The 13947-nt window shown below is 44.5% G+C and overlaps 3 protein-coding genes across 3 annotated transcripts in view; 1 reads left to right on the plus strand and 2 right to left on the minus strand.

Annotated features, from left to right (window-relative positions):
- Nucleotides 1-2619: 2619 nt before the first annotated feature.
- On the plus strand, nt 2620-4556 carry LOC108110689 (UDP-glucosyltransferase 2). Its single transcript, XM_017219820.2, has 3 exons — nt 2620-3849; nt 3925-4141; nt 4200-4556. Exons 1-3 carry the CDS (start codon nt 2754-2756, stop codon nt 4489-4491), a joined length of 1605 nt encoding a protein of 534 aa, XP_017075309.2. The 5' UTR covers nt 2620-2753; the 3' UTR covers nt 4492-4556.
- LOC108110690 (kappaPI-actitoxin-Avd3d) lies at nt 4530-5207 on the minus strand. Its single transcript, XM_017219821.2, has 2 exons — nt 4800-5207; nt 4530-4745 (listed from the first exon to the last, which is right to left on the minus strand). Exons 1-2 carry the CDS (start codon nt 4915-4917, stop codon nt 4570-4572), a joined length of 294 nt encoding a protein of 97 aa, XP_017075310.1. The 5' UTR covers nt 4918-5207; the 3' UTR covers nt 4530-4569.
- A 176-nt stretch (nt 5208-5383) lies between these two features.
- The window catches only part of LOC108110688 (cGMP-dependent protein kinase, isozyme 2 forms cD4/T1/T3A/T3B), a 30092-nt gene continuing 21528 nt past the window's right edge, over nt 5384-13947 (minus strand). Inside the window, 6 exon segments of the mRNA XM_017219817.2 lie at nt 5384-6253; nt 6315-6504; nt 6568-7187; nt 7607-7756; nt 7818-8054; nt 9483-9702. Of these exon segments, the coding sequence (XP_017075306.2) occupies nt 6088-6253; nt 6315-6504; nt 6568-7187; nt 7607-7756; nt 7818-8054; nt 9483-9702 (1583 nt within the window). The 3' untranslated portion in view covers nt 5384-6087.

Consider the following 13947-nt stretch of genomic DNA (forward strand, 5'->3'; position numbering starts at 1 on the left):
CACACATGTCCTGCGCAGTGTCCACCCATGTCCTGTGCCCTCCTTTGATTGCCTACTAATCCTGGCCGTCGATGCTCAGGCGACAATCGAAGTAAACAGCCAGACAAATGGGCAAACAAATGAGCCGGGGCGTGTGTCCTCAAACGAGCCAAATTGGATCATAACTGCTGAAATGCTAAAATGGTAAAATGCTGAAATCTGTGCAAACATCGCTCTAATTAAGTCCTGCGGAGAGGGCCCATGGAAAAGGACCTCGCTCCAAATAGCCGGCCATTAAAGCCGGACAATGTGGGCGCGTGTTTTCTGAATGGCGTCGCAAGAGCATCGACTTGGATCAAGAATTAATTATTTGGGGGAAATAACCGCCTCGGGGGAAGGTTCTGACGTCAGCTGGTTTCTAAAAACGCCATAAATCAGTCCTTTCTTCTAGAGAAAAAACTAGGGGAAGATTTGTATTTACCATAAAATTAAGATGTATCAAGGTTAATATAAATATAAAATTAAACTTAAGTTCCATTTCAATTTGTGGACTTGAGCTATCCTTTGGATGCTAGTTATTGGAAATTATTAAAGTGATAATATTAGTCCGAAAACTAACGCAGTTCTACAATCTGCATAAAAAATATTTTAAAAACTGAAAGAAAAAATCGAAAACAAAACAAAAAGTCAACAACTTTCAGATAATCAGATATTATTCAAAGAGTGTGTGTACTTTGGGGACCAAAGGCCGGGGAGTTCGGAGTGGGCTCGCGTCACAGAGGGCCTTGGGAACGATCGATCGAAGCCAGGCTTGCGATAAGCGAAGACCAGAAGTGCCCAAAGTGTGTGGGGCGTTTCCCATGTGTATTTGACCCTCCATATTGCCCAGATTCCAGAACCTATTCCCCAACAGAAACCGAAACGACAAACAACCCGTTGGACGCAGTATCAGCAGTCTGGGGGCGAAACTACTGATCGAAGCCACTCACAGCCACCAGAATCAGCACCACACCATTCGGATATAATTGGTCCCATGGGCACCTACTTATCGTCCGGAATGTTCGTTTTTAATTGCCCTTTTTGTCGAAATACTCGTACAATTTGCCCACAGCATGGCTTTTGTTGAATTTAACACACTTTTTTATCGACGAAAAGAGGAACACTTAGCGAGAAATCACTTAGCGTTAACTGGCTGTTATCAAGTGCGAGAGAGTGTTTCGCCCAGAGCCAATCGGCATCGAAAGGGCCTGGGAAGTGGGTCGATATAACGCCCACTCACATAAGTTGCTATGGCACTCTATTCACAGCTCCCCAACCACCCAACATTAACATTCTTTTTACATTTTCCAACGATTTTACATCATTGAACGAGTCCAACCCAATTAATGCTGCAAGCAAATTCATTATCAGCCCTAAAAAATTTTACACAATAAGGTTTTTATGTTGTATTCCAGATATTTTACAATCTTTTGGTTAAACAAAGTAACTTTTTAAAAATCGGATTAAATTGTTTTCGAAAATCTTAACTTAATCCAAAAAACAGTCAACCAAATGCTTATTAATCCTACAAACTATTAAACCTAACACCTAAAAGTTCTTTTGGAATTATTCTCTGAGTGCATTTCTAGGCAGGGCGGGGCACTTCAAATTACTGCCACTAATCTTGCGGGCATGTCAGCCGGACCCGGCCAAACCAGCCACAAAACTCAGTGCTCAAGCCCAGACCCCAATCCAAATCCAAATGCAGTGACCGACGACCGCAGCTCAAAGTGCAAAGTGCACTTGACAGACAGCCAGCTGCAGCAGCTGGCAAATGTATCTGTGTCTGCAAATGTATCTGCAACTCTGGGCGAGTGCTCCTTGGATCCTTGCCTGCATTTCGAATGGCAATTGCATTTATTATCGCTTCACATCGCTTGCGGTTCAATTAACGCTTACTACTGTCCATTATCGCCGTGTTTTGAGGGCGTTTACCCATCGCCCTTGCAATTCAATTGTCTAGACGAATATCTTGAGGCCCTTTTGCACTCGCTGCCGAGTCGGATGACTCAAGTTAACACTTGCCTTGATTTCTAAATGGATAATTAAGTTCTGCATAGGGATTTCTTATCAGTCCATACATAGGTTGTATTGGCAGTAGAATGTTCTTTGTGTTAATTAAACATAACTATTCATTATGTAATTAAAAAACAGTTAAAATATAGAAATTTTATATATTTGTCATCTGTTTTTTTCTTAGTGTAGAAAATTCATTTCATTCTTAACGGTATAGTGGCGCCCTCTTTATTTATTGCTTTTACCAAGTGGCAGCACAGCCAAAAACATTACCAACGGCTGATCCGAAAAGTATGCAATAAAACGGTTTATATAAGTAAGTCAAATTAAATATGCTACACATTGTGTGCCAATTAGAAGAAACAATCCTGAAAGGATTTATTATGCAAAATTAACATAAAATAACAAAAGATTTAAAAGTGAAAGTTATTCATACGAAGGCTTAGCATTCTAACTTATTTATTCCGAACTACATAGCCAAAATATATAGCCTACACTATCGATACATTCCTATCGATAGCAGTTCCAGTTGGAACTTTCCATGGGAAGCCGAGCAAGTGCATTCCATAGCAGTTGCAGTCTCCAATCAGAAGCCACAACAATCACTTTGATTAACTAAAACTAAGCGATCCGATTAGAATACACCGGCACAATGGAAGATAAGGTTATCGGATCTGAGAGTTGGGTAACCGATTCATTCGGCGGAAAACTACGGAACGATGACAACGTCGTTGGTGCGCATCGGAGTGCTAATCTTGCTGCTGGGGATTCCTCCGTCAATAAGTGCTGGAAATGTTCTGGCCGTTTACCCACACTTCGGTTTTAGCCACTTCAAGGTGGTGATGCCCATACTCAATGAGCTGGCAAATCGTGGACATGACATCACGGTGATCTCGTACGTGAAGAATCCCCAAGCCTCTGCCTTTCCCAACTACGAGGAGCTGCTAATCTCAGCGCCTGATGAGGATCAGTCGAGCACCACGATCAATTTGGTTCCCCTGACGGAGAATACACCCACAAGATCCTTGGGAGTACTGATCCGGGAGTATATAGCCCTGCATGATGAGGGTCAGGAGACCTGTGAGCATCTCTTCGCCAGTGGTCACATAGAAAGGGTAATTGAACGACACCAAAGGAAACCCTATGACCTTCTGCTCACGGAATACTTCAACTCAGATTGCCAACTGGTCTTGGCCAAGTTGTTGAATCTGCCAATTATAGGCTTGAGCACCTGTGCCCTCATGCCCTACTATTACGATCGCATTGATCTGCCGGACACGCCCGCCTTCATACAGTCGGAATTTGTGGGATTTGCTGGCCAACTGAACTGGCACGAACGCTTACTCAACTTTGTTCAGGCCAAGTTATTGAAGTTCCTCTACAAATATCACTCCAATAGGGCTGATAACAAGCTGATCCAAAAGTATATCGGAGTTGAGATTGACGTGGAAGAAGTAGCTCGCACCCAAACTGCTTTCATTTTCGGAAACCAACATTATTCTCTGATGGGAAGTCGCCCGCAATCTTTGCAGTTCGTGGAAATCGGAGGGGTTCATATCACTAAGAAGGCAGAGAAGGAATTACCAGACAGCATCTCTGCTTTCCTCAATCAATCGCAGGAAGGTGTGATCTTCATTAGCTGGGGTTCCATGGTGCGAGCTTCGAGTATCGATGAGGATAAGCTTGCAGCTATATTGGAAGTTCTACATCAACAGCCCTTGAGAATCATCTGGAAATGGGAAGCAGAGGAAACTCCAAAGGCGGATTCCAACAAGTTTCTTTTCGTCAAATGGGCTCCTCAATTGGCTCTTCTTTGTAAGTGGTCACCCTTAAACCAGTTTTAGTAACTAGATAAGGGTCATTTACATTTTAAATTTGATTCCATTTCAGGTCACCCAAAAGTAAAGCTGTTTTGGTCCCATGGCGGCTTACTGGGAACCACGGAGTCTGTTCACTGTGGCAAGCCCCTGCTAATCACGCCCATCTATGGAGACCAATTCCTAAATGCATTTTCCGTGCAAAATCGAGGGATGGGCTTAAAGTTGGATTACGAAGAGATCACTACTCCGAACTTAAATAGAGCTTTCACCGAGCTTAGCAAAACGAGGTAAGTACCAAATAAGCTCTAAAGAAAAATAAGTTTTTTAAGCCTTTTCTATTTCCAGTTACGCCCAACGTTCCCTTCTGGTCTCGAAGATCTTTAACGAACGTCAGAAAACGCCTATGGAATCGGCGGTTTGGTCTGTGGAGCATGTCATTGAAAACGGCCTAGTTGCCGCCGAACTCCTTCAATCCCCAGGCATAGAACTAAGTGCAGTCGTCTACCACTCCGTGGATAGCATTGTCTTGCTCTCGATTCCCTTAATTCTTCTGATCATAATCTTAAGTTTCTTGTGCAGGAGAAACCCTTCTAAGCCAGCCAATAAGAAACTTGTCAAGAAGCCAAAGAGGTCTTAAGGCCTCACGAGTCTACTAGATTTACGTATGACAATTTCTTTAAGAATAAATATATTTTAAGCATAGTTAAAGTGGTTCTTAGTAGCGCAGACGTTGCATGCAGTCCCTGCGACACTCCTCGAAGGTGAGGAAATTGTTCTCAGTGGAGGCGCAACCCGTGTAGTAGAAGCTCTCGCAGTTTCCGGTCTGCTTGTTGTAGGCATATCGCAGTTGGCGACCTCGACAAAGGCCAGGTGCCTTTGGCTGTCTACAAGCTGGAAAATCAATAATGTAAAAGTATAAAATACCAAATTTTAGAAATAACTCACCTATTATCTGCTCAATCTGGTCATGCGTCCGATTTTCCAAATTAGGAAGTCCCAAGGTGAGACCTGCTACCAGAAGCAACAACAGCCAAAGTTGCCTCCAGCTCATAAGCATTGCCATTTCGTTCAACACATTAAAATATTCTAAGACTTGCAAAAAATATATAAACTAAATACCAAAAACACTTTCGTTTTCCAACTTGGAGCTTCAGTTTTCCGTTGTGATCTGCACTAACGTCGACCACAGAATGTTCTCATTCAATTTGTCTGGCATTTTGACTGATTTTTCTCGGCTTTCTCTGTGTGACGATTCTTCTTCCGTTTGTCACGTACCTAGTTAGTTTTTTGGCCAACTTCGTTTTCATTTCAGCGTTTCCTATTTTTATTGCATATTTCCCACTGCACTCTGGGTCGAGTGAAAACGTGTGCAGAGGGGCAGAAGCGTCAATAGAGGAAGCACCTTGGCTAGGGGCACCTTTGAGTGGCTTGCTGCTACATGATGTAAAACACACTTTTCATTTCATTTTGCACTCAAACAAATTGCAGTTAGATATAGTATCTATTACAACCAAAGAAGTCTATAAAAGTTAAGGCATAAATTTGTTTATTCAATTTCTAACTGTTTTACTTAAAAGAGACAATTAAAGGGCGTTTTACTCGTACAAATAATAGAAATGATGGCTAAGACTAATGAAAGATAGAAGAGAGAGGCTACATAGAAGTTTAACAAAAGTGGTATGACGGAAGATCTGGGTAAGATGTTTCTTTAAAATGTTCTTACAGACTATAAGGCAACCGATTTGTATGCTTTAACAATGATATATATAGTAATAATGTTAATAATATTTAATGGATACAAATAGAAGTAGAATTTATACAATGCACATGGCTAACAGAGCTCTGAATCAGAGTCACGACCTACTTACAAGTTACATCAACTTCAAGCGAACTAGACACATATCCTCATTACAAAATAATAGTTATAAACTCGTTAATAAATTCATTGCGTTGCACATCATGGGTAAAACATCACGGAACCGTCGTATCTACGAATCTCAGAGCTAAGGCGATGGATGAATGTGCTTTTGTGTCGGCCCTTGGCCTTGCGACTGCTACGTTTCTTTGTTTTGGGGCAGCTTTCGATGCGAGCTGCTGACTGTTGCTGTTGGCTTTGGCGTACATATGGCGCACTTAAGATCAATTTCTCCTCTCTTGCTGTCATCTCCTCCGGTACTCTGTAGCAGAAGCGTTTAGAGAGCATCCTAGCCTAGGAAATGGAACCCAACCCCATTTAGAAGTCCTTGTCCCAGCCGGTGACGTCGTCTGGTGGTGGACCCTCTGGATCGGGGGGATAGTCATCAAAGTTCGTTGTGTCTACCACGCTCTTCACGGCGGGCTTTATGGGCGGTTCCAGCGTGCAGTTCTGCAGGCCCCACCAGTAGAAGCCGTCAAACCATCTACGGGGAAAGGAATCATCAAATTAATGTCATTCTTAGATACTTTTTAGGCCAATCTTACTTGTGCTTCTGGATCTCGCTGATTCCCCCACGCTGGTAGCCCAAGCGCTCGGCGGGATTGTCGCGACACAGCTTCTTGATCAGGTTGCTGGCGTTGCGTGTGATATTCCTGGGGAACTCGATGGCATCGATGCCCTTAAGTATGATGTTGTAGGTGCGCATGGGGTCAGAACCGGTAAACGGAGGTGTGCCTAAGAATAATTTAAAGCAAATTTACTAATCTAACTACTAAGGTCGCAATTTTCTTTACTCACCAGTAAGTAGCTCGAACATGAGCACTCCCAGCGACCAGTAATCTGCGCTTATGTCGTGACCCCTGTTGAGAATCACCTCCGGAGCCACGTACTCTGGGGTGCCGCAGAAAGTCCAAGTCTTCCTGCCCGTCTGTAGCTTCTTGGCGAAGCCAAAGTCTACCAGCTTCACATATCCCCGTTCGTTGAGTAGCAGGTTCTCCGGCTTCAGATCCCGGTAGATGATGTTCCGCGAGTGCAGGTAGTCAAAGGCCTCCACCACACAGGCCGTGTAAAAGCGGGTGGTGCTGTCGTCGAAGTTGCCCTTGTCCCGCAGAATAGTCCAGAGCTCGCCGCCCAGGCAGCTCTCCATCAGCATGTACAGATACTTCTTATCCTTAAAGGTCTTGAACAGCTTCACGATGAACTGGCAGTTGGCCTCGCCCATGATCTCCTTCTCGGACATGATGTGCTGCTGTTGTCGCGTTTCCACGATCTGTGACTTCTTCATCTGCTTGAGGGCGAAGGACCTGGAGCTGTCCCCATTGGTTTGGACTAGCTCAACACGACCAAAGCCGCCAACTCCCAGGGTTGCGATAACCCGTAGATCTGTGAGGTTGATGTCTCGGAATTCCTCGTTGATCCTGTAAAGAAATAAGGTTGTTAGTGATGGGATTTGTACTCGAAAAGGTAGAAAACTATAATCAAGATGTCTTTAAGTTCATTTCTTAACAAAATCAACCTTTAATGCTTATTAAAATCAAGAATTATATCATCTTTATGTCGTTTCAATCACTTAATAGCCCAAATCAACTAACATTTCGATTAAACTCTATTTTAATTAGCAGGTTTAAGCTCAATCCTTCCTTTGAATACTAACTACCAGCTAAAGTCAAGTCGAATGTGGTATTTCCGTTTTGCGATCACTTGACTATCAAATAATTATACGTTTCAAAATTAAACAAAATTTGTTTATTTCGAGGTAGTTCGTTGACCTTGTGGCTGGCTGATTAAATTCCTGATTGCTTATCTTGATTCATGTTTTTTCTAATTGTACGCTTACTTTCTGCGCTCCATGGCTCCCTCGTCGTCGTAGCGATGCTTGATCTCGTCCAGATTGGAAATCAGCTGGTTGAAGGTCTCGCGATCGATGACCAGGCAGCTGACTCCATCAGCAGACTCGCAAATTATGTTCGCCGTGCGCAGATCGTCGCTAAATTAATATTATTAATTAGTTTTGGGATTTAATTGAGTTTTCTAATTGAAAAACTTACCCCTGGAGAGCCTTTTCTCCGAAGAAGTCGCCCTTGCCCAGCATGCGGATGAACTTCTCCTCCTGCGTGTCCTGTTGCTTGATCGTCACCCGCACCTTGCCCTTCGAGATGATGAAGAAGGTATCACCTCTGGCGCCCTGACGCACTATGTAGTCGCCTCGCTGGTAGTGCGTCTCCTCCAAGACATCGGAGATCTTGATGAGCGTGTCATCCGCCAGGTCTTTGAAGATTGGCACACTGGCGGAAGATAGTAAAACCAAAAATTGTTAGTTTCATTCGATATAATCTCCGTGGTTGGCCAAAGAAAGTGCAGTAATTAGTGGCCGAGCCCGGTTCGATCTAGATAAGAGAATTCCTCAGTTATGAGAAATCTATTGCTGACCTACATCGATTTTCCAGCCATAGCTGAAAGTGGCACCTGAACTCCTCCCATTCTGTTTTTCCCTCAGGCTGGAGTTTTTCACATATCTTTTATCTACACTCAACGAAATCTGAAATTTCTGTAAGTTTTTATCTAAGTTTTAAGAGTTAGCCAAGTTTCTCCTGATTTTATAAGAGGAAAGCAGAGATGGGGTTTTTTAATACTTTTAAATGATGTATCTTTGTAATAAACCTTTTATATATCGTATAAAGATCATTAAAGAGTTTTCTAATAGATGCATATAACATTTTCTCCCCCTGTAGACCATGATAATCGAACCTCTACTCCTCCCATTCTGTTTTTCCCGCTGGCTAGCATTTCTTTAGTGAAGGCCCACATGTATCTGGAATCTATAGCTGCATTTTGAACTGCAGTGGCAGTTGCAGCTGCAGTATCTGTATCTGAATCTCTCATCGTCGTCATCATCATCATCAGCCCCTTGCACTTTCATTTTCTAGCCGCTTTTTCCGCTACTTCTCGAATCTGGAATAGGCAACGAGTGCATGGACGGGGCCTCGATTATGGTTTTTAGCAGTTTTTACGGACGACCAATTAAACGCGATTAATTTGCCGGTCACTCCGGGAAGGGGCGAGCGGAGATGGTGGAAGTGGGACTGGAAGCTGATGGCTGCACTGCAGACTTGGCCAAAAAACTGGTTGCCATGGCCATTTGAAAAGAAATTTCTATGCGTTCGTTGGCCGCAGCTTGAAGTTTAGCTGAAGTGAGTTTTCAGTTTTTAGTTTGAGTTTTTAGTTTGAGCCATTGCACGTCATATGGACGCCCATGACCATGACGATGACGAGATGGCCATAATGTTGGATTCGATCTGAAGAGATGCGATGCCGCCGTTGGAGCCGGCGGAGAAAGTTACCTTACTGTATTCGACAAACCTTGCACGATTTGAAAACACAAATCGACCGGGACGAGAAAAAATCCTTTAGCTAAGCGGTTTTTACATTTGCCATTATAAAGTAATGGCCATACACGATGTGCTCTGCGGAATTGATATAATTAAGTGCAAATGAACATTAATTACGCCCAAATTGCAAATAACCAGTCGGCCCCATCCCGCTAACAAATCGCCACAGGCTCAGCGCCTCATTAAAATTCACATTAAATCGGAGATTGGCGAATCGCAATGGGGAAGTCTGGTCTTGGAGAGGCATGCCCAGAGGTGGTAGTGGAGGCAGTTGAGGCAAAGGCTGTTGGCCAAAAAGGAAAGCGGCTGGAGAGGGCTACTCACCTCTTGAGGAAGTCGCTGTACTCCGCCTGTCGGATGAGGCCCGTTCGCATCATGATGGTCTGGAAGCACTGGCGCTCGATGGCCCAAAGGTTGCACTCCGTGATGGCGGTAATCGTCGCCGTTCTCTGACAGTTGTACAGGATCGCCAGTTCGCCCAGGACCTTTGCCCCCGAGAGGGTGGAGAGGTACTTGCCCTCGCGGGAAACCTCCACGCGTCCATCTGTGGAGAAAGTTATGCAATTACGAAGCTGAATAAGAAAGGTTTAGGTTTTAGTTCCACCCTATATCCTCTATAATAGTGCTTAGATCTAATCTTATATGGGCTAATCAGTCTACCAATTCTTACCCTTGTCTGCTTCTTCCTCCTGCCCCCCACCCGATTGCTCTTTGAGATTCCCCGTCCTCCGCCGCCTGGCGTATGTGTGGACGGGTACGATGAGACGAGGTCGTGGGATACAGAATCCCTCCCCGTTGAGATCCTTGGAACTGCCATTGCTGCTGGCAGCGGGCGAGATTTGTCGCTGTTCGTTGAGCGGACTCTTCTGGCGAATGTCCTTCTCCTCCTCCAGTTTGAGTTCCTTCATGGCCTGCTCGAGGCTATGACGCCGCAGAGATGCCGTGGAGTCCTTCGACTGAGCTGTACTTCTGCTGAGAGAAGTCGATTGGTTGGGCATCCTAATAGTGGCATATCTCTGGACAGAAGTTTGAGATCTGGCCAGGGGCTTCGATACCCTCTTGGGTGGCTCGGGAGGCGGCTCTCTGGGTGGCGGGACCATCAGTCTCTGTGGCTGCTGGCAGATCACTACTTGATCCGTAGAGTCCTCGGCAGCGGAGGAGAATGTAGAGTAGGCGGAGGAACTGTTGCTGAGATTTTGGGATTTACTGGAGATTTTGTGGGGTGACCGCAAGGTGGCATAGCTGGGCGGTTGAGACATGGTCTGGGAGCGACGCAGGGAGGGAGGCTTCACCGAGAGCTGTTGTCGTGGGCGAGGAACCTTCGGTCTCTCCGTGGGATCCAGGACATAATGATTAACTGCAGGTTGTTCTGGGCCATTGGCCAACTTGTCTTTTCCCTCCTCGGATTCTTCGATTTCCGGATCCTCCACCACCCAACCATTGTCCATCTGCTGCTGCTGATGATGCTGCAGTGCCGACGGTCTATAGCCGTTCAGTTCCTTGATGGTAGTCACTATGCGTTTGTCCCTCGACTGCTGCTCCAACTGGCGGATGCTCTCCAGGGTCATCTGGTACTTGCTCAGGGCGGAGATTCCCTCGATGAGGAAACTACTGCCGGCGGAACTGGCCTGCCTGGTCAGCTTGGTGCCGGTGGTTGCCGGCGCCGGCTGATTCGCCGCCCTCAGCCAATTGGCCTCGTACAGGGCACCCATGGCACTGCTGCCCTCCAGGGAGAGGCTCGCGTCGACGGCTTTGCCCGGATAATGTTTGATTTTCATTACGAAAGAAAGATTTCACTTGACCAGCTGCAGCGACGTGCTTTGTTTTTTCCTCACTTTAGTTTGTGTTTTTATGAATGTTTATTGTTGACTTTTCGGGGCTCTTTTGCATAACCCAAGCTCTGAAATTTCGCGCACGGAATATTTGAAGAGTCACTGGGAATGGGCGACGGCGATGGCTATGGCGATGCCTACGGATTTGAGGCCTGAAGTTGGTAACAAAATAACATAATGTATTTGTTATTTATATTGCAAAAGGCACATTGGTTGGCTGTTGTTTCAGTTGCTGTTGCTGTTGCCGTTTCTGCCGTTGCCGATGTTGTAAACTTTCCATGTTTTCGCGACTTGGCTCACGTTTGTGCATTGATTTTGTTTATGGCCAGTTAATCTACCATCTTTGACAGGCACGCAGCACAGTGGTGGGCAGAACCATAGTAGTAAATGGGAATGGTAATGTCAAAGATTGCCGTTAAACAGAAAAAGTATCTTTTTACCCACGCCAGAGTGTGAAAAACTACTTAAATCCTACAACGTCGTATTTCTTCTTCTGACGGTTTTTCCTATTAACTTGACCACAACTGTGACCTGAAAAACCACAAATCTTTACCGGATTTGGGGAATTACGCACCGAACCTCCCTGCAACCATAAAGTATACTCGAACCAGAGCAATTAGCCGAAGTTGCAAATTAATTTCGGGCAATTGGTAAGAGCGTGTGAATGAGCGAGTCTCGCCTGGTTTTCCGCTGGCGAATGCATCGAAAGCTTAATCATCGGCAAATTAGCCAATTGTGAATGAAAGTGGGCGACGCGGCCAAGGGGAAGTGACAATTGGCTGGCGATATTGCCAAAGGTAAACAATAACAAAGTTCGACAATCAAAAGTGACGTACTGCCCGACCTAGAGATACCCAAAGTAAGCCCAGTGACCATCGGTGCTGGGCTCGAAAATGGAGCGTGACTCTGAAATGGAAGGGAGTCGTTAGCTCGGAGGGATTTCCAAACCATTGTTGATCCATTGACGCTAATTGATCTGGCAAACTGACGTGAGTGATCTGTAAGTCAACTTGCTGTGTGTTTTATGAGTCAGTCCGAAGGGGCGTGTTCAAGATCTGCGGGTGATCTCAGGCAAATATTTACATAATTGGGGAGATTATTTGATATTCATTGAGCATTTGCTTGTCTCGAAAATATATGCAGAGTAAATTAGAAAGTCTGGAACTCTGGGATAGGGTGTGTCCAAATATTCTACTGTATCAGCAGAACTTTGATTATCAGATAGAATATCTCAGAAACCGAATGCCTGACTAATTCTCTTTAGCTTTTGCTTTGCAGTTCCCCCATAAAAGAACCTATCATGGTATAGCAATGTACTTTTCTGTTCCCACCTCATAATTCACTCTACTGAATTCCACACCATCTGCGATCCAATTGAAAAGACTCAATTGTCACGACTACGCACAATCGGAAACGGAGACTAAACAAACACAGGCGACAAACGACAGCCGACAACCGACAAGCTACAATCGGCAATTACGAGCAAACAATGATCGCTGGCAGCGCCTTGAACATGACCAATCAAACAGTAAACAAAAGTGCTGTTGAACTATTCTGGTAACTAATAGCACATAAATTACCGAGCACACAGATATTTATTTGCGTAAGAGCAGCGGGCGAGATAAATAGAGAGACCTGAGACCCGACACCCAACACCTCGTTATCACTACGTGGTTTTCCGTGTGAGAACAACTCGTGCCTTGGCTTTTTCGAGTGATAAGGGGACAAGCAAACAGCAAACGGCTGAGATTGCAGGCCGAAAAACAACAACAGTTTTCCATATTTAAAGTTAAACGTGAAGGGGCAACATTTTCCTGAAATTAAGTGTGGAAAGTTATGAGCTCCACGAGTTCAGAGGGGTCGAGGCTGAGCTGGCTCTTTAAAATGCGGAAATCCGTCAGGCCCAGCTGATCAGCACAGACAAACGAGCAAACAAACGAACAAAAATTAAAAAACTGAAATATGTTTACAAATTGAAACTGCAGACATTTTGCAACTTTGCCCAGAGACTGGCTTCGGGTATTAATGGTTGTTGGTTTGTCGGGCCGGGTGTTGGCAAGGTCAGCCAGTGTCTGATTCGCCGATTTGAATACAATCGCAGAGCCAAGGGGGGAGAGAGACAAGAATTCGCTTAAAACCACTTTGCCATTCTGCACTGGGGGAAATCGAAGCTTATATAATAGCTAAGCTATCATTACTTAGTCCTAGGAAACTATTAATTTTTATTTGATTTAATAGCCATGAGAAAATATCTCACGAAACTATGTTAATTTTGAATATTATTTCAAGCAAAGCTGTCATTTAAGATTAAACATAACATTAACATAAAGTTAATGGGTATTTCTCTCTGTGCACTGCTCTGCTACTTGCCTCTTTTGAGGCTGCTATTTATAGAAGTTAACGGATCTCCAGAGCAGGGTTTTTGAAGCCTCGATTAAGGCGAAGTTAGTCACAGACTTTGGCTTGTATGCCAAGGGCAGCGGATTCGAAGTTGGAGTTGGATTCGGATTCAGATCGAGTCCGAGTCAGAGTTGCTTTTGGTTTTGCATGACAGCTCGTAATTATACACACAAAAAGTGGGTTTACTTTTTGGTCCGCCCTTTTGACTGACAATTATGGCAAGACGAAAACCAAAAGCCAATGTCTTAGTCACTGTCTTTGGATTATTTCTGGTTTTGGCCAACCTGACCGCATTTTGGCACACACGCTGGCTTGTAAATCGTCATAATAAATATTTGTGACCAGAGCTCAGTCTCAGTCATGTCTCTTTTGTTTGTCTATGCTAATGAAAGTCGTTTATAAAGAAAGTTATAGAAAACGGACGATCGAGGGAGGAAAGATCGGAGGGACGAAAGAGCTTTTGTGTATTCAGTTTAGATTGTAGTCAAGCAAGATCGAGAGGGGATCGAGAATCAGCTTTATATATAATGGAAAACAGCGATGAAGCTGACAAACGA

This window comes from Drosophila eugracilis, unplaced genomic scaffold (assembly GCF_018153835.1).
Source record: "Drosophila eugracilis isolate 14026-0451.02 unplaced genomic scaffold, ASM1815383v1 contig_2152, whole genome shotgun sequence".
Taxonomy (NCBI): Eukaryota; Metazoa; Arthropoda; class Insecta; order Diptera; family Drosophilidae; genus Drosophila; species Drosophila eugracilis.